Here is a 24,664-nt window from a genome sequence, read left to right as displayed (position 1 = left end):
GTTAGAATTAATTATTCATGTAACATGATACTTTTCTAGAATTTAATTAGTAGACATTTGGATATTGTATCCAAATTTTAAAAGATTTGGATACGATATCCAAATCTTTATAGATTTTCATCTAGTTTCATTGGGTATCCAAACGCATTCACGTGATGGGGTATACAGCTGTTGATTGGTGGACTAAGGTTATGAATTATTAATGAGTTTGAGAAGAGATTGATGATATGCTGGACTCTTGGGAGTCAATAGGGACTTTAAGATAGTACACGACCGTAGACTGGGACGGTTAGATGAGTGTCATGTCACGCAAAATCCCCGTGACATTTGACCGTCGTGCTTCTAGGACGGTATGTTTTCGCCGGGTTTCTCGTCGTGGAATCTACGGTGAAAACGGTAGGAATTCATCCAAACTTATTCGCACTATTTTAGTCTTTCTCCTTTATTATGCATTGAAAACTGATCACCCAATGGGTTAAATGTGCATTTGGTTGTGTTTGTCTTGATTTATCCATCGCTGAAATGAAAAATTCTAGCTAGCGAAAATTCTGAGTTCATTCAAAGACATCACTCGGCCACATCGCGGCTCAAACCAAAATTTGCTTGTTCTCAATGTAGCGTTATCCATAATCCACCATGACACAGGAGGAAAGCAGAAAAGAAAGGTAAAAGAGATAATTGTAGCCGCATTTTTTGTTTATGAACCAATTCCCCTTAGCTGATTTACACTCGCTAGAATCCAAGGAATCTAAAGAAAATGGTTCAAATTCCCAGTAAGGATAAAGAGGATTCACTGATTCGTAGTCATGGTATAAAAGAAAGAAAATCCTCCTCGCTAATTGAACCTTCTGCAAAAGAAATTACAAGAGAATTTCTCGCCTCTTCAAAAGACATGTTTATTCCACCGTCCTACGGTCGTGTTGGCCGAATCTTAAGTTAAATATTTTCGCGCCTTTCTACCGTACTCGTCCAAAGTCTCCGGTATACGCATCCAACCGTCCCAGCCTACCGTTGTCCACTATCTTAAAGTCCCTAATCTTGAATAGCGTACTTGATGAAATTTGCCCCTGGCGTGAAAAGCGCGTGAAGCGCGCTGTCCAAGATCCATGGATGACTAGCTTTGTCTTGAAAAAGCTACACCTGAGAGATAATTGCCTAAAAACCGCAAGGCGTTCCAGTAATGCTGATGATTGGTCTAATTACATAGCGACAAGAGCTCAAAAAGAACCTTTTTCTGCAATGCCCTTGAGGAAAATTAAGGCAATTCAAGAGGAATTTGGAAGACAATAACAACACTGACTAGCTCAGGAAAAAACAGGCGCGACATTAACAGTATTAATATTGGGGAAGCTGTTATAGATGACAAAAAGCTAATGGCGCATCATTTTAATTAATGCTCATTTTTCTAGTATAGCAGACAGGTTAAGATCTACATTACCGCAATTTCCATCAGACCCCTCAAAGCTGCAAGACTTTATCAGATCCAGAAAAAGTCCTAATACATCTTATGTCATTCCATCTATCACCAGTGCGCAGGTGCTTACTATGTTACAAAAGTTAAGTCCGCGCAAAGCTGCTGGCATTGATAAAATAATAATAATAATAATAATAATAATAATAATAATAATAATAATAATAATAATAATAATAATACCGGTACCTGTTATAGCTCCTGTTGTTGCGAGGTTGATTAACTTTTCCTTTTCCAGTGGATCATTTCCAAGTCGTTGGAAGACAGCTAAAGTTTTTCCTCTGTGTAAGAATGGTGACTCACGTGATGTTCAGAATTTTCGACTAATATCTCTGCTACCTGTCCTTTCTAAAGTCATCAAGAGACATGTGCATGATTCCTTATACAGTTATCTAACTGAAAACAATCTGATTTATCCTCGCCAGTCTGGTTTTCGAAAGAATCACAGTACAGACACCGCTCTTATACAGATAATTGACGACTTGCTTTTCAATTTAGATAACTTGAGAAAAGAGTTAGTGGCATGGTGCTGGTAGACTACTGTAAAGCCTTCGACATAGTAGATAATGGTCTTTTTCTGGATAAGCTGAAAGTATATGCTGTTGTAGGCAAAACAATGAAGTGGTTCCAGTCTTATTTGGCGGACAGACACCAGCTTGTCTATTTGGGTGGTTCCGTCTCAGACATGGCGCTTATGAAATATGAGGTTCCTATAGTATACTCGGCCCCTTGTTTTTCACAGATTTTATTAACGACCTGCCACTTCATGTCAGCTTCTCTGAAATCGATCTTTACGCAGACGATACTACAATCACATCGTCTGCAGATTGTGGCAGCATGGGAAGACTGCAGGAATCTCTTAATACATCTGTATCAAAAGTTTTAACTTGACACCAGGCAGAGGGCTTCCACTCAACGAAAAAAAGACCAAGGTCCTCACCGTGAAGGGAAAGCGACTCTCAACGAAAGTAAACAATACCCTGGAGATTACTTGCAATGGCAGTTTGTTAGCTAACGTTATGAACGTTAAGCTGCTAGGACTTGAGATTGATGAAGAGCTATCTTTCTCTGAGCATATTACGACTGTTTGTAAGAAAGTTGCACAGCGCATCGGCTTGTTAAAGAAAATTATGAATTATCTCCCCTTTAAACAAAGATTACTTTATTACAATGCTTTGATCAGGCCAGTAATTAATTATGCCAGTGTCCTCTGGACTAATTAATTGTGATAAGGAAAGCCTTGGGCGGGTTCTGAAGCTCCAAAAACGTGCAGCTAGAGTGATTCTGTTCCCTTGTTTAATCGGCTTAAATGGTTGCCTTTTTATAACGATGCTTTATGATCTAAATGTATCATTCCTTATAAGCGATTACAAGGTGACGTGCCTGTTTATCTCAAAAATCTACTTAAATCAAACAGTAACATCCACAGTAGACAAACCCGATACTGTAATTGTAACCTAAACTGTCCAAGGTATAATGGCGAAACCGAAGGAGGAAGAACGTTTACCGTCACAACTTGCAAAGCATGGAACAGTTTATCTTTGCTTGTTAGGCAACCCTAGGGATTCAGGGGATTCTTTAAAAAAAGCATTGTGGAATGAGTTTGTCAAACAACAGCAGAATCTTGATCACTTTTCTATTTAAGTTACTTGATGAATTGTGACATGATTATAATGCTTTTATCTTTTAAATAGTTTTAACTTTAGTAGGTTATACATATAGTATTTGTATTAGTTGTATTTTTATAGCTTATAATTAGCATATTTATTTTCATTTATTTTATTATTTAGAGGGCCACAAGTTTATTAGCTCCGGCTATTACGTGCTCACCCTCATGAAGTAAAGACTCTACTTACTTACTTACTTACTTACTTACTTACTTACTTACTTACTATATAACTGAGAATATCTGTGAAAGCCAGAGACGATTTACTTTCGTTATTTCAAAATAACGAGACCACCCGTTTTTAGTACTTGTAAATAAATCGCTGTGAGTTAAAAGGGAAGCAGCATAGAGCACCAGCATTTTCCCTTGAAGCATCCTCGATAATCCCTGACAGCTAAATACAGACAATGCATGCCACCAGCAACTCTGTATTGTTGTAAACTATTCCCCATTTCAGTCAGACAGGTATTGAGAATGAAGATTAATATATAGATTTAGCCAAGCCTAAAAGCGGAGCTCCCTGTTTATTTATTCTTACTGCCTGTAGGGTTAGTGAAAATAAAAGGTTTCGAATTGTGCGCGTTTTAATTTGATGTTTCCTGTTGCTGCTTTAATATATATAAATCGTATCGTTTTCTTTGCTTTCTTCTATAGCAAAATTCATTGCCTAACTAGTGAATTCCACGGTACATTTTACGCTAAAAACCGATATCCCATAATGCACCTATCAATGTTAAGCCCCAGGGTGGGGGGGGGGGGGGCTACCTACGGGAAATTGACTCAGAGAGCCTTCCCCTGGGTAGGGATTTTGGCATGTAGGCATTGCCCCATGGTCGGGAATTTGACATGTCCGCCATCTTGGAACACCGAGAGAACCTGGAGATGAGTTATCCTCAACCTTGGTTTTGATGGGACTTCTCTTGTTTTTCTGATTTTTCTGGACACCGTGGTTTAGGGTTAGGGTTGAAAGAAAGGTAAGCGAATCCATCTTCAGGGGTGGATCCATACCGGTTTCCAACGTTTTACAAAAGTCGGTCAGAAACATGGGAAAGGGGATTTTGGAGAGTTAAATCTAAAATCTTCCCGGGGAAGTATGCCCCCGAACCCCCCTAGAAACTATTTCGGATCCTAGCTCCGCCCCTGGTCTTTTCGCAAATAAGGGCCATCACTTCTATCAGTCCTTGCTGGAGTGTTCACAAGTACGAGAATGTTTCTCTCTATTTTTTTTTTTATTATACTTTTTGTATCATTTCTACATATTCATGAATTTTCCACTCTATCATAGTGCACGCTTGATTGATTAGAAAGCTGGTTAATATTGTTCAGGTTGTTTTGCTAAATGTTAGGGTCTTGTTCGGTACTGTGAGCAGCGGAAAAGTTTCGTGTTACACGACAAATTTCCATCAGCTGTTAAAAGGGACTTCGACAGTGAAGAATATTCATTGGTGTTCGAAAAGTGACAATCAAATGAAAAAAAAGTTACTCCAGGTCAGGAATGTGACGTTCCAATGCCCAGTGCCCAGGGGTGGGAAATTTGACGCTAGCTTCCACGAAAGTGTGTGAAAAATTACGTAATTTTTCACACACTTAGTCGATCAAAAGCTTTTTTGTTAGAGGAAAGAGTTTAAGCACGACACAACATTGTGTTTTTTTAAGAGCTGATCGATTTTCACTCCTACTGGCACACAGTCATCCTCGGAGACCCAGGGGCGGTTGGTTGGGGCGAGAGGAAATAAATCGGGCAAAGAAATGAAGCGGCGTCGCAGGTTTACAAGTAAGGCTGTCTTACTTGTAAACCTGCGACGCTTCATTTCTTTGCCCGATTTATTTACTCTCGCCCCAACTAACCGCCCCTGGGTCTCCGAGGATGGCACACAGTAATCTGTTGTAATGGCACATCCGGTGAAAGTTTAGCTGCCCTTTAATTCCCGGTGACCGCTAATGCGGTTCTGCGGCAATTACTTGACCTTAGCCATAAGTCCAGAGTTTTTATTCAACCTGTTTTTGTGAGCACTAAACTAGAACAGAAACTTAAGACACGAGAAATCAAGCCAGTTGTTATTAATCAGTGATGCGCTGTCTATTATTTTTCATGTGGTCCACGATGCAATGCAGATTATGTTGGGTACACCGCCCGAAACCTCCACCCGTGTGTGCATTGCTGAGCACAATATAATTCGGCGATTGAAAAACATTTCACGGAGTCTCAAGGTAGTAGCAATCTTTTAAAAGCTAGCCAATTTAAAATTCTTAGGAAGTGCCAGGGCAAATTCGATTGTTTGGTTTTTGAAATATTCACTGGAAAACTTAAGCCTTCTTTAAATATTCAAGCAGATTCCATTCATGCTAAGCTTTTTGTTTTAATTAATTTCTATAGTACTAGTATTAAATAGCTATCGCTAAGTGCCAACGAAACAGTCAATATAATAATACATAGTTTGCAGATTTGAATCAGAGTTCCAAAATACCCAACAGTAGTTGTGATTTTTTTTTTATTCGAAAGTACTGCAACTTAACTATACTGCAACTTAACAATATTACAATAATAGAAATTGCACACTTTATATCTTCAACAACAATATATATGTCAACGCGTTTTGCAATAATATGGAAGTACTGCTGTAATTCTTGAACGGCCTTAATTTTAACAGGAATATACAATAATTAAGTTAAAAAACTCAGTGCCCTGTATAAAATCGCCTAAGCGTTTTCAGACTTTTCCGTGTGAAACATGTAATGGGGAATCAACCTCCCTCGCACATGAAGGTTGTTATCCTTGCAGAATTCTATTTTGCAAGATACAGCCATGAATTGGAAGTCAAATTGATTGTTGAATTGTGTACTTTGCAGACAACATAATTCCTTTGAAAATTAAAATAAATTGTTCACAACTCAAAGGTTACAAAACGAACAACAAACTGCTCTACTCGCGGGCCGAAATCCGAAATTGACAACAGTGGCCGATAAGAACACGTACGCTGATTTAGTTTTGAGCTCGTTCACTCATTATAGAACACGATGGTTCAAAAATAAGTACCGGTATTAAAGAACACTCAAAGCAAGTGTACACAACACAAAGGTCAGGGAAATGGGAAAAAAATATGTTTTCACTCACCTCCAAACACGATATCATCGATAGTCGCGCGCGTCATGCAAGGTTGTGAAAAATTTGTTTAATGACATCACACATCGAAACACGCGCTTTTATTGGTCCCTACTAAAATCTGCAGGAAACCTTACATTACACTACGTAGGGTTACATGAGACTTTTCCACAGCACGATCGAAAATTTTTCTGCCTGCTGCAATATTTCGCGCGGCATTAAGCTGGCCACCTCGCAAGCCTCGCGTCTTCGCTCGGCTTGCTCGTTGGCAATTATCGTAGCTACATATTGTGCCTTTAGTATTTATACTCAATTTCCAATTTTTGCTTTTGACTTGATAATGACGTTAGGATGGCGTCGAAACGTCGTTCTTTTTGTACCTTTAAAAATAGTTTATCAGAGTTTTTTTGTCATGACGAAATGGAAACTAAGACATTGCTGATATATAAACAAAGCAAATCGGATTTGACTTGGTTAGCTCGATATCTCAGTTAAAGATCGTGAAACATGAAGTCCTACATAGTGGCTACCTGCTTCAATTCAACGGGCGAATGGACAACTGAAAAAGTCAGAGTCCTAGGTAAACCTGTAGGATTCTCTACCTATTGAGCTACTAGCCCTCCTGTGGAGACAGGTCGCTTAACTAGGTCCTTATTCACTATTATGTGCTTTTTTTTCTCCGGACGCAATACGCCTTTATTTATACCATGTTACATGAAAGAAGGAATCAGCAATCAATGATACTTGCTTGCGCAATCTTTACACAACAAGGGATCACGTATCGGCTGAGGACCAATAGAAGCACCTGAAGGCTCATCCTCGGTGTAAAAACCTGTGAAACTCACAGCTAACGTAACACAAAGGAAAACAAAAGAGCAAAAAAAAAAAAAAAACATCAAACAGTAACCTAACCCTACCACCAGCTAACAAATCAAAGAAAAAGTTTCACAGGTTTTTACACCGAAGTAAACCCCACCTGAAAGGTGATTGAAATCTTTCACATCCTTGCAGTTGTAAGGAGTGTAGTCCTAGAATGGGTAACTATCCAGTTTCCCACTACTAGTATCCTGCTTACGTCTATAAAAAGATTTAAAACTGGCTTAAACTTACAATTCACGCTTAATCAAAGCTTCGTCCTCAGTGAATAAATCACGTCTCCCTTCGTTTCCCAAACATAACCCCTTGCAAAGTTCAGCAGATCATTGGGAAGTCGACTTCTCTTCATAGTTGCGATTGCCTTTTATAAAAGCACTTGAAATCAGAAATCTTATTTTTGCCAATATCAAGCGGGACGCTACTCCCAAATGTCAAATCTTCAATACTGGATGCTTTTATCCCAGTAAACGAGTTCTCTAAACTTGTATTTATTTAGACTACAGAATTATTTAGCAGGGATAAGTGTTAACCAGTCATCATTTTAAGTGCAAAGGAAAGCCAGTTTACCTTAGTTATGTCTTAATTTGCGGTACGTTCTTGTAACTTACACCAATATCTCCAGTCAGCCCACGCGTAATGGTATATGACCTACATGGTTCACTAAGCCAGGGGCGTTAATTTATGTCAATTCAAATTTTCTTTTTCAAGTAAATGCAGAAAAAAAGCCATTGTCGAAGTATGCGTACCTTTTTAACGATTTCTACCGAGAATTACAACTTGGTGTGTATATAGTCAAATCTGGTCTTCTTGACATTATATCAATGCTCTTTTTGGTCTTATTACGAGACCGAACCATTTCATGTTAGTGTGCGAAAAACTAAATGAAATGAGTTGTCGACCGTGTTATTTGTGAGTACGCTTTTAGGAAAATTAAATTTCCATTGTTTGCGGACGGAAGAATGGTTGTTGTGTTTAGGTCAAGAGATTATCAAGGTAAACTTACCTTGATCATCTCTTGGTTTAGATACATGTATTCTGTGCCCTTCTTGAAGGGTAACAGCAGCATAGGTAATCTGGATTTGGGATTAATATTTGCATCTGTGTTAACTTTTCGAGACTAAAATATTTATTCGCATTTATTAAACTTTGCTTGACACACACACAATTAAATTTTAGCCTAATCTAACGCTTAATACAATTATGTAGTTTATTATTCATTCAAAATATTTCCCCGTTTCTGATTGGTTAAAACCCCACGCATAACTCACCATAACCAGCTGCTGTTCACCAAATTTGGAAAGAAACTTCGTCATATTAAATCAATGACGTCAAAAGTGCAGCCCTCGCTGCAAATTATTGAACCGTTGACCGAAAAAAGCTGGGGACTAGATTGTGTTATTTTTGTTGAGCAGAAAAATGGCTGCGAGTAGGTTTAGAAATTTGAGCGAAGAAAATATTTTGAATGAATAATAAAGCAATTATTGAATTCGGCTTTCGTAGAATATGAAGAATTCTGCAGATCTCGGAGGATGTTATCCACCTCGGCCTTTGGCCTTGGTGGATAACACCCTCCTCGACCTGCAGAAATCTTCATATCCTACTCAGCCTCATTCAATAATTGCTAAATATTGTATGCTAGACATGATACTTCTGTTAATTCGCCGTGTATTAATTAAATTGATTGAAGAAGCCTATCCCTTATAAGTTCAGTACCTTGTTTTCTTTTGGCTTCCTCGCCGTTAGCTTTTTTAATATTTGAAGCACTTAATGCTCTCTACCGAGGGTGTCTGAACAATAAACTTGAACTTGAACTTGAACTCTCTTTGTTCTTCAAAATGCAGAAACAGAACAAAAAAGATTAAAACAAAAAGAGAATTTATAAAACGAAATAAACCCTTTAACAAAATGCAGATAAAAATTGTAGCTAAGATTATTTAAACAAGTTGCTTTGCCTTGTAATTTTGCGGTACTTTGCTGTTGAGTTATCAGTTAGTTGGTGTCACTTTCATGCCGATGATTATAAGGAATATTGAAAACTGATGAAAGTTATTGGTTCACATTTCCGGGCTGTTCCCAGCAAACGATTATAATTGACTCTTATGAGAAACTAGTTCCTAAGGCTCTGTTTGCTCTGCAGTGTCATGAATTTGGTCTGGAACTATTGTAGCCTGTTCCAGGCTCTCTGATAGTGGAGGCGAGGGAAAAAATCCAGACCCCGCTCCATTTCTTTTACTCGTTCTCGATCGTTCCTTCGCCTCCACTATCTGAGAGCCAACTAAAATTTTCATTAAGAATTTTTAAAATTGCGTTTTGGTACTATAGCCCTAACCCATAAGAGGCATCTTAGAATATTCTGGATGTCTTCAACAAAGAGGGAGTTAATGTTAAGGACTTTAGGGTTGCTGCCCTAATTTCGCTAGCCTCCAGGCTGTAAAGTTTCGATTCGATTAGTTGAGCAATAATTAGAATGCAGTTCTAAAAACCTTAAAGATTTTTGACGCTATCCTTTACGTCCTTGTCAGTTCTGTAAATTGTAACTATAAAACCTCTTAAACGAAAAATTGGCCAATTAATAGAGTGCCGACAGACAGGGCCGGAAAAGGGCAAGCCGCTGTTAAACGTCGAAACTTTTAGGTAGGGTCGTACCCCTTATCTTGTTGACCACCATATTTCATTGGCTGTATAGTGTCGTACTTCCTATTGTTTTCTGTGCCAAATCCACTGTTCGTTCTATTGTTCTTTTGGCCAATCCTAAAGCCCGTTCAATGAGGTACGACACCACCCAAACTGTTAGCAGAAACCTGAGTGCAACGGCCTTGCGAAACAAGTTTTACGAAGCATTGCACCGTGTAACATTGTCGGTTTCGTGAACCCCTTTTGAACTTCCGTAGCGAGACAAGTTTGGCAAAAACTAGAACCGCTTTCTACTTCTGCAACGGTCACAGTAATCGCAGTGGTGATAAAAACAGGAGTTTCACAGTGTAACACCACTTCGTGAAACTGGTCTCGCTCGGTCTTGTTACGCTACGCTGCGTAAGCCAATCAGAAACTGGCTAAGGTAACGCAAACAACATAATTCGAGACCAGTTTCGAAGTTCCCAGCGCCAGAAGTTTGCAGCGCCGTTGCACATTTAGAGTTTCAGCTAAAAGTTTCAACGTGTAACAGCGGCTTTACACCTCTCTTTCCCAAAAATACAGTTAAAAAACAACACACGCCTCAATTAAACAACTAAATTATGATCAGTGCTCGTCATCTTTAGAACCAGCGATGTCGTGACTGTGATAGAGCCTTGAGAATTCACCAGCTCTGTTCTCCAGTAACTTTGTAGGCTTGTCAAATTCCACGATTCGTCCGTTTTCCAGAACTAAAACTCGATCATAATCAATGACGGTATTCAATCGATGCGCAATTGTGATGACTGTACAACCTTTAAATTTCGTACGGATTGTTTCTTGAATCAATTGATCTGTTTTGTGATCAACGTTCGCCGTTGCTTCATCCATAACGATGATTTTGTTCCTCTTCAGTAAAGCGCGAGCTAGACAAAACAGCTGCTTTTCTCCAACGCTGAAGTTTGCTCCACATTCTCTGACCTCTTCGCTGAGTTGCCGAGGCAACCGTTCTACCATAGGCTTCAAACCCGCTTCCTCTAGGACATCCCAGAGCTCCTTGTCTTCGTACTCCTTAAAGGGATCCAAATTCACACGAAGTGAAGCGGTAAATAGCACAGGATCCTGGGTAATGACTGCCATGGCTTGGCGAGATCTTTGAATGTTGATATCAGCAATATTGACACCATCAATGATGACTTCACCCGTCGGTTGAGGCATGCGAAAGAGAGCTGCGACCAATGACGATTTGCCTGCTCCTGTGCGGCCAACGATTCCAATCTTCTCATGGCGGCCAATGGTGAAAGTCAAATCTTTAAGTATCTTTGGGCCACCTTCGTAGTAGACGAGTCCTAAATTACTGGTGCTTACTTGACCGTGCTGTGGCCAGCTATCAGGGGGTTGGAGATCATTGTTGTATCCAGGCTCTTGCTCTAAGTGGGTGTAGGTGATGATTCGTTCAACTGATGTCATGTAGTTCTCAACTTCTGAACACCTTCTGATGGTATATTGACATGTGTCTATAGCGAGATTCAAAACGTACACAATGGACAAGGCAGAGGCACCTTAAATGACAGTGAAGAATACGTCAGCATGAGCCTTGGTTGGTTTTACAACGTGAGAAGTGAGTTAAAAAGCGGTATTTAACAATGATCATTGCTTTAGGACGGTGTCTACTAATTCAAACATATTTTTGCGCGATGTATGAATATCCGGAAAAAGCAGATCTTAACAAGTGTTATTGAAATTCAAAAAGAAAATTGGGGTTAACCACCCATTTTTCAAGGCCAATTGATCAACAACATTTGTAAAACGCTTTGAAGTAGGAATTAATGTATGGAATTTCTAAATTGAAATTTAATGATCTCTGAAAAATGCATCACGTTTACCCCCAATTTTCTTTTTGGATACCAAGAATACTTGTTAAGTTCAGCTTTCTCCGCGTAGTTTTAAACTGCGCAAATTTATCCCTGTGCTAGTAAGCACCAAGCATAGAGAATCCTAGTATCCGGAGATGCGCCGAAATGCGCAATAACAATAGTATGCATCGCCCTTAACAGACTTTTTTGCTATGATGTCAGTTTAAAGTAGCTCAGCTTTTTAAAACACTTACCAGAGTCCTTATTGGTCAAAATACCAAGGAAAACCACAAATATGACAAAGGCAATGCAGATCATGTCAACTTGGGTTCCAAGCCATCTTGTTGTTGATATGATGGCAAACCAGACCTTGTTGTGTGCGTCTTGGTATCTGACACAAAAAAGAGCGGAAAAGCTGTCTTAATGCTCTTCAGATAAAATATATCATCTTTAGGCAAACAAAAACAAAAACAAAACAAAAAAACGGATCTCCGCAACCTGAAAGCCATTTCAGTTTAAAAAAGACCATTTACAATATATTAAGATGAAAACGACGCCAGTTTTAGTCTTGTACGAGATGGTCCCTAGTATTTGCGAGATCTAGTCAAAGATAACTTTTAATCCGGCGAACGCGATTAGCTAAACCGTGAGTGGAAATAAAATAATAGTCTCTAGGAGTCACTATACTAATAGTAATCTCGGATTATAAGTGCCTTTGACAGTCTCTTTGGAAGCAAAGGACAAGGGTAGGGAAAGAAACAATCTTATTGGACCGAAGCAAGTACTTGTTAGATACCGAGTGCTATGACCCATGTGACAGGATTGAAATACTTAGCCCTTGGCTAGACTCTGAATCATAAGTAACTAGTGCGAACTGTGATAAAATTAACTACGCATCGTTTCTACGGAAACGATATAAGGTAAATAGCACACCTGAGAGGAAATGTGGTTACTAATTAACAAGATACCAAAACCCGCAGGAAGATTGAAGAAAATAAAAGGGAATCGAGTAACATTGACATCGAGATAGGTTGACATGTTGATCATTTCCGAGATCACTTCAACTTATTTTTCACAGCAAGTGAAAGGGCGAATTACTGTGGCTATTACCGCTTTAGCTCTACTTCGATTACTTTTCGTGTGAATAAAGTACAGTAATATACATGAGCACCAAATTCAGGTTGACAGTAGTCAGTTCAGTACTCGTCTTCCCCTTTAGATGTTTTCAGAACAAACTGAGTCCATTGAAGTTAATTCAGAGGCCTTATGAGATGGATCCCACGTTTGTGATACAAAGTCCAGCTATTTAGCCAGATTTACAACTATCGGCCGAAACATATACTGTATACATGTCTTTCGACCTTGATGTGAAAAGCTGACAAACGCAACATTCCATTCTTCAAAATAGTTGTTAAGGGCAGCAATTAAACCATTAAGTTGATAAACCTGAAATTATAGGAAAGTAAATAATTTAAACTCATACCCATACAATCCTTCCAAAAAGCTGTTCTCTTTATGAAAGGCCCTAATATGTACCAATCCTTCCAACGTCTCGCTAAAATGAGACAATACTGGACTCCTGTTTACTGCTTCCATTCGCCTCAGATCCCGTGCAGACCTAAGGTAGTAACGCGCCATTAAAAGAAAAACCACGACGGAGGTAATGGCAGGGATGGTAACCCAGGGATTCAAAACAGACGGAAGAACAAGCGACCCGAAAACAAACAGACTATTTAAAAGAGCGTCTAAAAAGGCATAAGGTAATAACTCGTCCACGATGCCAATATCTCGCGAAAATCTGTTTAATATTCGTCCAGCTGGGTTGGTGTCGAAGAATAGAACAGGAGCCCTCAACACCGCTGTCAGCATGGAGTGGTGAAGATTCTTTGAAGACTTAACCAAGGCATTCAATGTCACGGCTGCCCTGAAGAATGACAAGAAGAAGGCTACAGCCCCTAAGCCACCAAAAATATATAACTCCTTGGTTTGAAACTGTTGGTCATGTGATCGAGACGTCACTTTAAGAAGCCACCAATCAGGAAGTACGAGGAATCCTTAGAGAAAATGAATGAAAGAAGACACAGCGCATTTAGTAAAGAGATTATTTGCTACTGTATTGAAAGTAGAATCTTCGACTGTATTATTTAACAACTGTTATCACTAACTGCATAACCCAAACGTATCAAGTCTGATACCAGTTTTTTTCAAATTTCTTTGGAAGTTCTCGCATCCCAAAAATCGTGCGGGTTGGTCTTTTTTGCGTGCAGGGGCTGTTTTCATTAAGGGAGGAAAATCCTAGAGACGTATCATGTGTAAGCAGCACTGTCCGTGCCAACTAAGAAGTGCCGACAAGGAGTAGACAACACAGGTACTAAATTACTATAAATCCCCACGAAAGCCGAGTAATCCTAAAAATAAAATCACTACTCAGAAAATAGTAGTCGAGATAGGAACGATACAAAGAAAAACAAAGACGCCAGTCTAATTTAAACTACCTTGCACGACAACGAAGAACATGATCATGATTCCAATTGCGACAGAAGACATTCCAGCTCGCACGTAGTTCCAGTAAATGGTCGGCGAAATAGAACCATCCAAAAGATCTTCATCGGCCTTATTCAAACCAATGGCATCTTCCCACCGTTCGGTATCATGTTTGTTTATGTCTTGAATCTCAGCTCTTTCTTTTTTAATTCGGGAGACTTCTGGTTCTGGAGACTGATTTACTGTGTTAAGATCGCAGCCAGATTGAAGCAATGTCGTAAAGCTGCCTTTCAATGACGTTTGTCCGTTTTTCATAACAACAATATTTTTGGCATCCTTGAGCACTTGAAAATTGTGGGTGATCATTAACCGAGTTTTGCCATGCAATAAGGTGCTGATGCAGTTCTGAAAAATATGTTGTCCGACCTTTGTGTCAACTGCACTCAATGGATCATCCAGCAAGTAGATATCAGCATTAAAGTAGACTGCACGTGCCAATTCTACACGAGCTCTCTGCCCACCACTCAAAACTATTCCACGTTCTCCGACACGTGTCATGTCTCCAAAAGGGAGTCTTTCTAAGTCTTTGTGAAGGTCACATGCCCCTAACGTTTTGCCATACTTCTTTGCGTCAAACGCTTCGCCAAACAGAATATTTTCTCTTACAGTCCCAGAAAATATCCAGGACTGCTGACTATTCCACGCAATTTTACCGTGATATCTTATGTCACCTTCGAGTAGTGACATTTCGTTTAGAATGGCATAGAATATGGATGACTTTCCGCAACCAACCGGACCAATAATGAAAACAAGGTCACCTTTGTCAGCTTTTAAGGAAACCGATTTCAAAGAAGGTCTTTCCCATCTGCCATTCCAACTACATACCACATTCTGAAGTGAGACAGTGCTTGCTTTGTTTTCTTTAAAAGATTTACCTTTCTTACAATCAGCAAAAGCACCGTGGAGAAATTGTTGCGCGCTGCAATAGTTATACTCAAGTAAGTCTTGGATGCGACACAAAGCCTTAGCAAAGTCAGCTAACTCTTTAGCTCCTTGTGCAACCGTCCACGTGACATCTGTTTTAATTGAATTCAGGAGTGATAGAATCATGAAGGTATTATATGAGTTAAGGTCTACTCCATTTAATACCATTATGGTGAACGATATGAAAGCTGCGATAGTGTTGCAGGAGAAATATAAAGTATCAAAGGTCGAAAGTATAGCTGCTTTCCACCTGATCAGATTCAATTCATATCTGAAAGATAAAACAGATTGTGTTAGCTAGGGTCATCCAGAAAATGAAGGGATTAGTTTCTTAAGAAAGTGCATTAATGTCATTAGGGTAGCACAGATTGCAGGCTTCTCTACTTCCTATATATAAACCGCTAAGAACTCACAATAATTCATTTGTCAATTTGCTCTGAGGAAGGGTGTTGCCGACAACACTGTATCGATCTTTATTTATTTACTTCGTTACACAGATTATACGTTGAAAAGTTAAGATGGATTGAGGGTTAGTTGGAGATGGCGAAATTTGGTGAGAACGTAGACTAGTAAGGAAAACATGAACGAATCACAGGAAAAATGCTCACTAATTCTATTCGTTCTTGTGTTCGAGCGGAAGGACCTGGTAAGTATTGGTCATATGAAGCAACAGACTGCTCATTCGTTAACGCTCGAAATGTCAGTGCCGGTGGCAAATTTCTCCTATCAACACGTTTCATGAGAACACATTTTTATCCGGAGATTGTTTTATATTGAAAATAAAAGGAGAAAGCCGCCAAAACTTAGTAAACCTATGACACAGAATTATTTCGATTTGTTTTCAGCGGGGTCAAATATACACCTTATTGAATGGCTTAACATAATACGCGAAGCCAATCTCGTTCCCAGAGCTCGTGATCTTCTGGCCGGTGGCTTGGGGAAATCAATTTGAGGGACGATTCTGAGTGGCTGTTCTTTCTGTCTCATTGAGCATCAATGCACCTCGCAGCTGTTTACAAGTTAAATTGTTACAAATAAAAGCTGCCAATGAAATGGCTGACAGCACCCCAACTAAACCCGCGTACGCTTCTAAAAAAAATATTCTGCCGCTTCTATTGCAAGAGTTTGACTGCTTATGATCACCATGCGCTGTTGTTCGGAGGAAAATCTCGGGACGAAAGAATTGCAAAATTCTTTTTGGAGATTACGAGGATTGAAGCTTGCCAAAATGGCGGATTTTCGCAGTATGTCTGTCGGCAATGTTCCCGAAAAATAAAATCGTTACGTTTGCACAATTTAAAGCTTTATACGTGGATTCCGACAAAAAGCAACGCGATAAAAGTACTAAAGTGGCAGATTTACGACCGTTGAAAAAAGAGGGAAAACGCTTGAAAATACCTCTTCGGGTCCGGTAGAATCGCCACTTATAGCGTACATGCGCACTAAAACCGAAAGCCCAGTTTTTAGCTAAAAAATTGATTCCCCCAGAGCTCTAAATTTTGCCGCTGGCTAAAAAGTTCACGTTCTCGAGCTATGTAGTATTTTTCCGAGTCCCGAAGGGGCGTGGGCAAATACGAAGAACGAGCAAAATGTCCTCAAGCATTATACCTTAAACCTTTTAATATGGGATTTATTATTCCACTACTACGCCATTTTTTAGTATTTTAGCTTCTTCCTGAATTGAATGAAAATCGTATCAATTGCAAAATAGTCACGAAGGCGCGTGCGGATAACGAAAACAACACAGACCATTGAGGTGTCATCTTATTTGATTTGATAAACGAAATGACGAGTGACAAGCGACGAGAAGCTAAATTTTTGGGCTTTATCAAGTTCCGTCCGCATATACTCTGTTTGTCTTAATATTTTGCACGTTGTCTTCGAAAAATATGATAAAATGGTGTTAGTGGAATAATAAGTGCAACGTATCAAGACTTAAAAAAAGGTTTCGTTTTTTCTCCTTTTTACTACGACAGGTGCTACTCATCATGAGATTATCTTTCAATGTGTGTTTACAGTTGACACAGCATTGACCGCCGTTGTATGAAGGTTGTAGTTTCACTTTCGTGGACGAACATTTGCAGTGCCTTTTGTTATATTTCTCTTTGTTTGAAACAGTTGGTACGGTAAGAAGGTTTTCTAACCATTCCAAAGAATCCAAGAATCGAGCCCTTTGGCATGCTAAGTTCGGTATAAGAGGATATAAGTAACTCATTATAGATAGAGAAGGAGAACTTTATAAAGCATAGTTGAATGTCTACTACGACCGCTTGTGAACACTTACGATCTCGCCTGTAGCACTCGTTCCAGGAAAGGCCACTCCCACGCATACATCTTCACGGTACGAATACCAGAGATGATAGAGTTCATCAAATTGACTCGCTTATCCGCCACGTTAGATATTTTAGACCGCAAACGTACACACCATTTTCCAGCAATGCCGTAGTAAAAAGGAAGGGTGAAGAAAAAAACTATGCCTGACATAGCTTTCCATCCAAACAAGTAAACCATTAGGGAAGAATTAGTACAACAATTAAGCAAGACTCCAAGGATAAGAACCAATTTCTCTCCTACAGGTTCGAAGCGCTGAAGGTCACTAGCAATAAGGTTAATCACGTGGCCTCGTGTTATGTTTGTAAAATCTACTTGACGGAAAGTAAGGACCTGCAAGTAAATCCGCAAATTAAACGAGTTCAGTATCCAATCTCGTCAATTCTGCTGTTTTTGCTAAACTATGTGGTTGTTTTTTTTAAATCGGGAGATGATAATAAATAATGCAATATACCATTGTCATAAGAAATGCCATTTAGTGTTACCCCTAAGCTATAAAATAAAATAAAAATAAAACAGAGAACACCATAACTTATTCCAGTTTTTTAGAGTGTTCCTGCACGTTTTATAAATCTAGAACTGTGCTTAACTCAAAAATAAGTTAGTGTAATAAAATAATAATAATAATAATAATAATAATTAAAAATAATAATAATCTTAATATAAATTACAATAAATATACTACTTATTACAATAAAAGCTATATTAAAAATAAATAAATAAATAATAATAATAATAATAATAATAATAATAATAAAAAACTATATATATATATATAAATGAATGAAGGGGGTAGTTTCTAAAGAAACTGTGGTGGTGCGTTGGTGGGGAAGTAGTACTACAAAAATTTTGGTTTTATCAACGGAGTTGATAATGTAAATTGGCCACCGTACAGAGATTCTAAAAGCTGACGTTTCGAGCGTTAGCCTTCGTCAGAGCGAATCGAGGAATTGTGGGTTACGTGTAGTTTTATAGTGGAGTAGGAGCTACGCTACTAGTGATAGCATGGCAACGTGAAAAATAGGAATATATTAGTTAAATGAAAAGCGTTCGTTAAAACCGTGAAGATTAAGGGTGCCGATTTGGAAGATGAATTTTTGTTCCAGATTCTTGCGGCGACTTTCCGTCGTACTTAGATGTAGGTCATTTTAATCTCCCTAACCACTCCAAAAAACACATGGCTATCTGCGGCCTTTCCCTACATCTAGGTACGACGGAAAGCTGCAAGAATCTTCCAAATCGGCACCCTTAATCCTCACGATATTAACGAACGCTTTTCATTTAACTAATATATTCCTATTTTGCACGTTGCCGTGTTACCAACAATAGCGTAGCCCCTACTCTACTATAAAACTACACGTAACCCACAATTCCTCGATTCGCTCTGACGAAGGGCTAACGCTCGAAACGTCAGCTTTTAGAATCTCTGTACGGTGGCCAATTTACATTATCAACTCCTTTGATAAAACCAAAATTTATATAAATAAATAAATATAAATAAATAAATAAATAAAAGTAAATGATGTAGATTCTCCGTTGTAGAGTGCTTGATGTAATAATGTACTGAGCGATATATAGTGGACAGATAATCCTAAAACATTGTTACTCTACAGGCCTGTTTCGTGAGGTGACCCTCACTCTTCAGGAGTTTATTAAAACTGTCATCACTACATTTACATAGGCATTTGGTAATTTATTGACTTCCACGCTGTAGCAATTTCCCCCTGTGCCTGCACGAAGATACTAGTTCGTTCCTTTTGCTCAGTGTGCAGTGATGCGGTTCGCAGATTATCATGTATTTCTCGGTCAAACAGAGGTTACACCTTTCACTAGCACTACAATAGGGCTTAGCGCGCGATTGTTTGCCACTCCATCTCAAAATTGATGTTATTGTCCTTGAGTGGCCAAACGTATTTGCTTAAGTCGGTTGAATTCTTTGACGCTTTGTTGCGGAACGATGCTGTGTGATTGCAGTAGCAAGTTTTGAATTCGTTCTCCGTTAATCCAACGTAGGTTGCGCACTCGTTGTTGTCTTCGCGTTTGACCGTTGCTTGGTAAATAACCACTTGTTGTAAACATTTGCCTTGTATGGGGCAAGATGCCTTGTTTCGACAATTGCATAGCTTTGGTTCGTTGATTTCCGTCGCGTTCTGTTGGGATGCGTTTAAATTCCTTTTGTGCTGGGTGTCTATGATTTCCTTGAGGTTGCTCATACAGCTGCAGCTCACTCTAATGGTATTCCTGTTAAATATTTCCTTAAGATGTTTCCTTTGGGGAAGCACCTATTGACGATGACACTTTTACTGTGAGGTGGATTATACCATAGAATGTTGTTCCGAGGGCGGTTCCTTCTTTTCCTGTTTTTAGTCTGCGGTTCGTATAGCTGAAGCCGCTTTCATCTAGGGCTTTTTGGTAAGGCGGAGGAGCCATATCAAAGGATTCCTTGTCTGACGATATGGATGAAAGGCGTCTGTTTATTCCAGATTGCTCTCCTTGTGCACGTATAGCAGGTTGGCGTTGGGCTTTGTGTAGGACTTCTTGGACGTCACATTCGACCTCAGCAACTGCACGTACAAGCCCCATACAAAGCCCAACGCCAACCTGCTTTACGTGCTCAGGGAGAGCAACCACCCGCCTCCACTTACTCGAAATATACCAGCTGGAATAAACAGACGCCTTTCATCCATTTCGTCAGACAAGGAATCCTTTGATATGGCTGCTCCACCTTACCAAAAAGCCCTAGATGAAAACGGCTTCAGCTATACGAACAACACTCTATGGTAGCCGACATTACAGTAAAAGTGTCAGCACAACATTGGCAAACGTTCTCTTAGCCTCGTCAAGTGGTGCTTTCCCAAAGGAAACATCTTAAGGAAAATATTTAACGGGAATACCATTAAAGTGAGCTGCAGCTGTATGAGCAACGGCAAGAAAATCATAGACACCCAACACAAAAGGAAGTTAAACGCATCCCAAGATAACCCGACGGAAATCAACGAACCAAAGCTATGCAATTGTCGAAAAAAGACATCTTGCTACAAGCAAGGCAAATGTTTACAACAAGCGGTTATTTACCAAGCAACTGTCAAACGCAAAGACAACAACGAGTGCGCAACCTACGTCGGATTAACGAAGAACGAGTTCTAAACGCGCTAGCATCGTTCCGCAACAAAGCGTCAAAGAATTCAACCGCATTAAGCAAACACGTATGGTCAATCAAGGACATGATCAAATTACTAAATGTCGTCATTTTGTAATTAGGCAGTTCATTAGAATAATTTCTTACCCTTTGGTAAACAATTGCAATTGTCCCTGATTTCCACCTCAAACTAATTAATGCAGAATGGTATAAAAGCTGATGGAAACACAAAGACTCGCCAAATTGACTCAGACAAATCCCTGCACCGTAGAAATACGCCCAAAAAACTTCTTCATATGACCCTTTCATTAGCTCAAGTAACAACAAACCCAAACACACCGGGCGAAGGGCTCTAAACGTAGCTTGCAAAATGACCAGTCCCCATATGAAGAGGTGGTCCTTCCAGGATAACATTCGAAGAAGAGCTCTAAACAATCGATGTCCATTTCCGCTTCGTCCCTCAATACGCTCTGTACTTTCTTCAGCCCAGGTCATCTGCAGTCTTTCAGTGGACGTTTTGGTTTTGTCGTCGTCAAGTAAGGGGAACAAATCTTCATTTTCGAGCGAGCGCCTGTTCCCAATTGAAAGAAGTTTTTTCAGCCACCAAAAGAAAAGAAGAGAAAAGATGTTGGCATTTTTTCTGGGATTCTCCTTGATGGTCGACTTTGCACCCAGAAGGTCATAATTTACACCCATTGGCAAATGTGAGCTCGTCAGAACCTAAAGTAGAGTAAAGTACAAATAGATGTGGGGCTGTGTATGTAAGGAAACAAACGGAAACAAGCATCGTAGTAGCATAAATATTGACTCAACAAAAATTGAGACAAAACAAAACAATTTGAAAAAGAAAAGACACCCCGATCCCGACCCCGTACTTTGGCTACCGTGTGAATTGGGTTTTGCATTGCGATGCTGTACGCTTGTAACCGTTGTTATTAAAGGGGCTAGGTCACGCTATGTTAGGTAATTTTGCTTAATTTTGTTAATTATGAGCTCTAAACGTCAAATTGGCAGAGCAAGAGTCTTTCATTTGCAAAATCACGGCCACATAACAATTGAGAATGATTTTTCAGCTTTGTAAATGACATTTTGATGTAGACTGATATAAATTTGAAAAAAGGTGGGCCAACGTTTTCAAATTTACCCAAATTCAATCCATTTCAATCCTCTCCAGTTTTGTCCATCCATGGCCCTTCTTGGCTTCCCTGTGTTTTCTTAGAGTTCTTTTATAGTTTTGAACAGTTATTTTGATATTTTTGTTAATTCTATCACCATTCGATCAGTGCTGAAATTGCCTAAAATTTGCGTGACCTAGCTCCTTTAAGTTTTGTGGCAATGTTCTCCCAACTATTATGCTATCTACCTATCACCGATAATTGCCGTTGTATTTCTTCATCGGCCCATGTTTCAACTAGACATTTGGTCTCATCATAGCCCCAATTTTGTTTCTTTTGGGCACACGCCTCCTCTCCGCATCCATTCGCCATTTTGAACGCGTTTGGTCTAACCATGATTGAAACTACCCCGCGAGGTTGTTTCAATCATGCTCAGAATAATCATGTTTCGCGCAATGCACTATCTGATGTGAACACTTTTCATAACGATACATGTTTCATTTGTGATCAGACTAATCACTAATCACAGACTTTTCACCGAGACTCAATGATGAGACAAATAACAGAAGCAATACATATCAGAAAAATCCCAGAAAGAAAGAGTATGAACGCGAAAGAAGAATGGAATACCGTGTATTTACCACACGCAAGAATTGAAAAGGATTAATTGACATTCAAAAACATCTACAATTAACGTTCTGCCTCCCATGGGAGACCATGTAGATCTTATGCAAATACAAGTACAAATCCAGAAACCTAAACAATATTAAGAACTGAAGAGGCCGGGAAGGCGAAACGTTTTCAAGTTTAGAATTTAACTAATTAATAACACGCTCGATACGTGGCAAAGGTTTTACAATACAACAGTATACAGCGTACAACATAGAATAATGTCGATATCCAACTTTGCCTATGCAAGAATCAAAGATCTGACTAAGTCAGACTAATCATGTTTCGGCCTAATGTGCAATCGTGTTAAGAGTACTACTGATCGGCACGCTGCTCAACTGAGATATGTCTGCGGTATAGAATGCTCGCGTCTTAAAAGCTGCGTCTTGCAAAACATCTACGAAGTCTTTTTTTCTTGGAATTTCAAATCTAGGGCGCACCAAATTAAAATTTATACAACCTCCGAATAAACATTTGCCTCGTATAGTCGAAATTTGCTATAAAACAGGTTTTTTATAACATTGGTGTTATCAAGAAGACTGTACTTGTTCCAGTCAAGGAAAGGTTACGTTTATACAAACATTGGCCGTGGAGCACTTATATTTTAAATAGATTGTAATGTGAAGTGCTAGATTTCTATCCCATATGAACCATGTGAGCGTAAGCCCTATTGATGGAAATGGGCCCACACAAGGACAGATAAAAACTCCGACCAGGGTGGGAATTGAACCCACGACTTTCGGGTTAGACCTCCGCCGCTCTACCGACTGAGCTACAAGTTCAGACGGGAGCAGGCCATGAGAACTGAAGATGTTTGACCACAATAATGGTCTCTTGTTCCAACTCGATGACCTGTGAGAGTCCGCATGCAAAAATGTGTTAAGAACGTTTTTGAAGAAGGCCTCTGAGTGCAATCATTTATCCTATACTTATTTAATTCAGTGTTCAATCAGTTGCATCAAGTTTCTATCCTCTTCGCTATATCGGCTTATGCTGTCTACAGAAAGTTAATATCACTAAATACGGATTTCCATTTATATCCGGACAAAATAAGAATGAATTTAAGACATAAATTTACATGATTTTTCTCTCAAATAAGCGCGCATTATAAGCGGTTGTTCAAAAGGTAGCCAGTCATGAAAAGGAAAATTAAAAAATATATAAATATCCCAGTGCAATTTAGGAGGTAAAAAATCTGGAAAGACGGTATTACAAGAAAGCAAAACAAACATAAAAGATTCGATCCAAATTATAGAACTGAAGTTTTGGCCCGTAAATACAAGTATGCATGGAAAGCACGATGTCGGGAATCAAGCGCCTTAAGTCCACCAAGTGGGCTTTAATTTTCATTCTCACACCTTTTTTGACAAAGAAAAATAGCAACGTTTCCAAGGAAAACCTAATAAAGGGCATCCAAGACTGAATTGAAATTTTCAAGTTTCAAATCCATTAAAAACCGAAAACTGTCCTGCGTGGTCACTTCGTCATGCGCGGTAAAGATATGTCTAGGTCACAGACGATAATTTGTGTAAGAGTTTGGTTGATTCTATATACGAAATCAGTTTTTTTTTCTGGTTGAGCTATTAACAAGTCGTTTTAATTGGTATAAAGTTATTCAGAGCTTACCTGTGGTAGTAGCGTCTTGTTATCTCAAAAGGACAAAGACTTGAATTGAGGATGTAACTCCAAATGCATTTTTTACTTTCACGCAGCAAACATCAATCCATCCATTTCTGCTTAGCCTTATATAAACTTCAGGTCCCAAAAACACCGAGTGGTTGTGGCTGTGCAGAATTTGAGAAAAAGCTTACATCTCATAACTAAATGGCTTAGGGATCATGCTAGATTCAAATGAAGGCAATATCCGCCTCCAGAGAGAAGTGATGCTAGACAATTAAAAATATACGAAAGGTAGTTCTGCGTCACTGGCCACGGTTTTGTTCCTTAGTATTCAGAGCATGTTCTGATCAAATTTCACGGAAATCCGTCAATTGCATATACCCCATTAATTCTTTGAGAGAAAAGTGGTTTTCCAGAAAGACGAACTCAACTTTTCGCCCTTCAAAGATTGATAAACATGTCACGCCTCTACGGAGTGAGTTGTCAACAAGAAAAGTCACCAGCCAATGAAATAAGGGAACTATTCGCGTTAAAGTGAGATCGCTACAGTCACGTTCTATCTGCGCAAGGCCTTAGGCAGGTAGTTCAAATGAGAAACGAAAATAAAACCATCTTCAAAAAAATAAAGAAACCGAGGATCAAGTGCAATATTACTAAGTAAATTGTATGCCAATTAATTAGCGCACAATAAAGTCGTTTCATCAACACGTAAGTTCATTCACCAACACATCTTATGA

At 39.2% G+C, this 24,664-nt stretch overlaps 1 protein-coding gene across 2 annotated transcripts in view; it reads right to left on the bottom strand.

The window, feature by feature from the left end:
- Positions 1–24,136, bottom strand: part of LOC138013508 (ATP-binding cassette sub-family C member 4-like) — a 31,476-nt gene extending 7,340 nt beyond the window's left edge. The window contains exons 1-7 of one of the 2 annotated variants that reach the window (XM_068860595.1): positions 23,934–24,136; positions 20,671–21,243; positions 17,338–17,717; positions 14,081–15,324; positions 13,069–13,639; positions 11,840–11,976; positions 7,351–11,291 (exon numbers count right to left, since the gene is read on the bottom strand). In XM_068860595.1, coding sequence (XP_068716696.1) covers positions 10,357–11,291; positions 11,840–11,976; positions 13,069–13,639; positions 14,081–15,324; positions 17,338–17,717; positions 20,671–21,219 — 3,816 coding nt within the window. In that variant the 5' untranslated portion in view covers positions 21,220–21,243; positions 23,934–24,136 and the 3' untranslated portion in view covers positions 7,351–10,356. The other variant, XR_011125252.1, reaches the window with a different exon arrangement.
- Positions 24,137–24,664: the final 528 nt, after the last annotated feature.

Source organism: Montipora capricornis, chromosome 8, assembly GCF_036669925.1.
Source record: "Montipora capricornis isolate CH-2021 chromosome 8, ASM3666992v2, whole genome shotgun sequence".
NCBI classification, from domain to species: domain Eukaryota; kingdom Metazoa; phylum Cnidaria; class Anthozoa; order Scleractinia; family Acroporidae; genus Montipora; species Montipora capricornis.
This window is presented reverse-complemented; position numbering and strand designations above follow the sequence as displayed.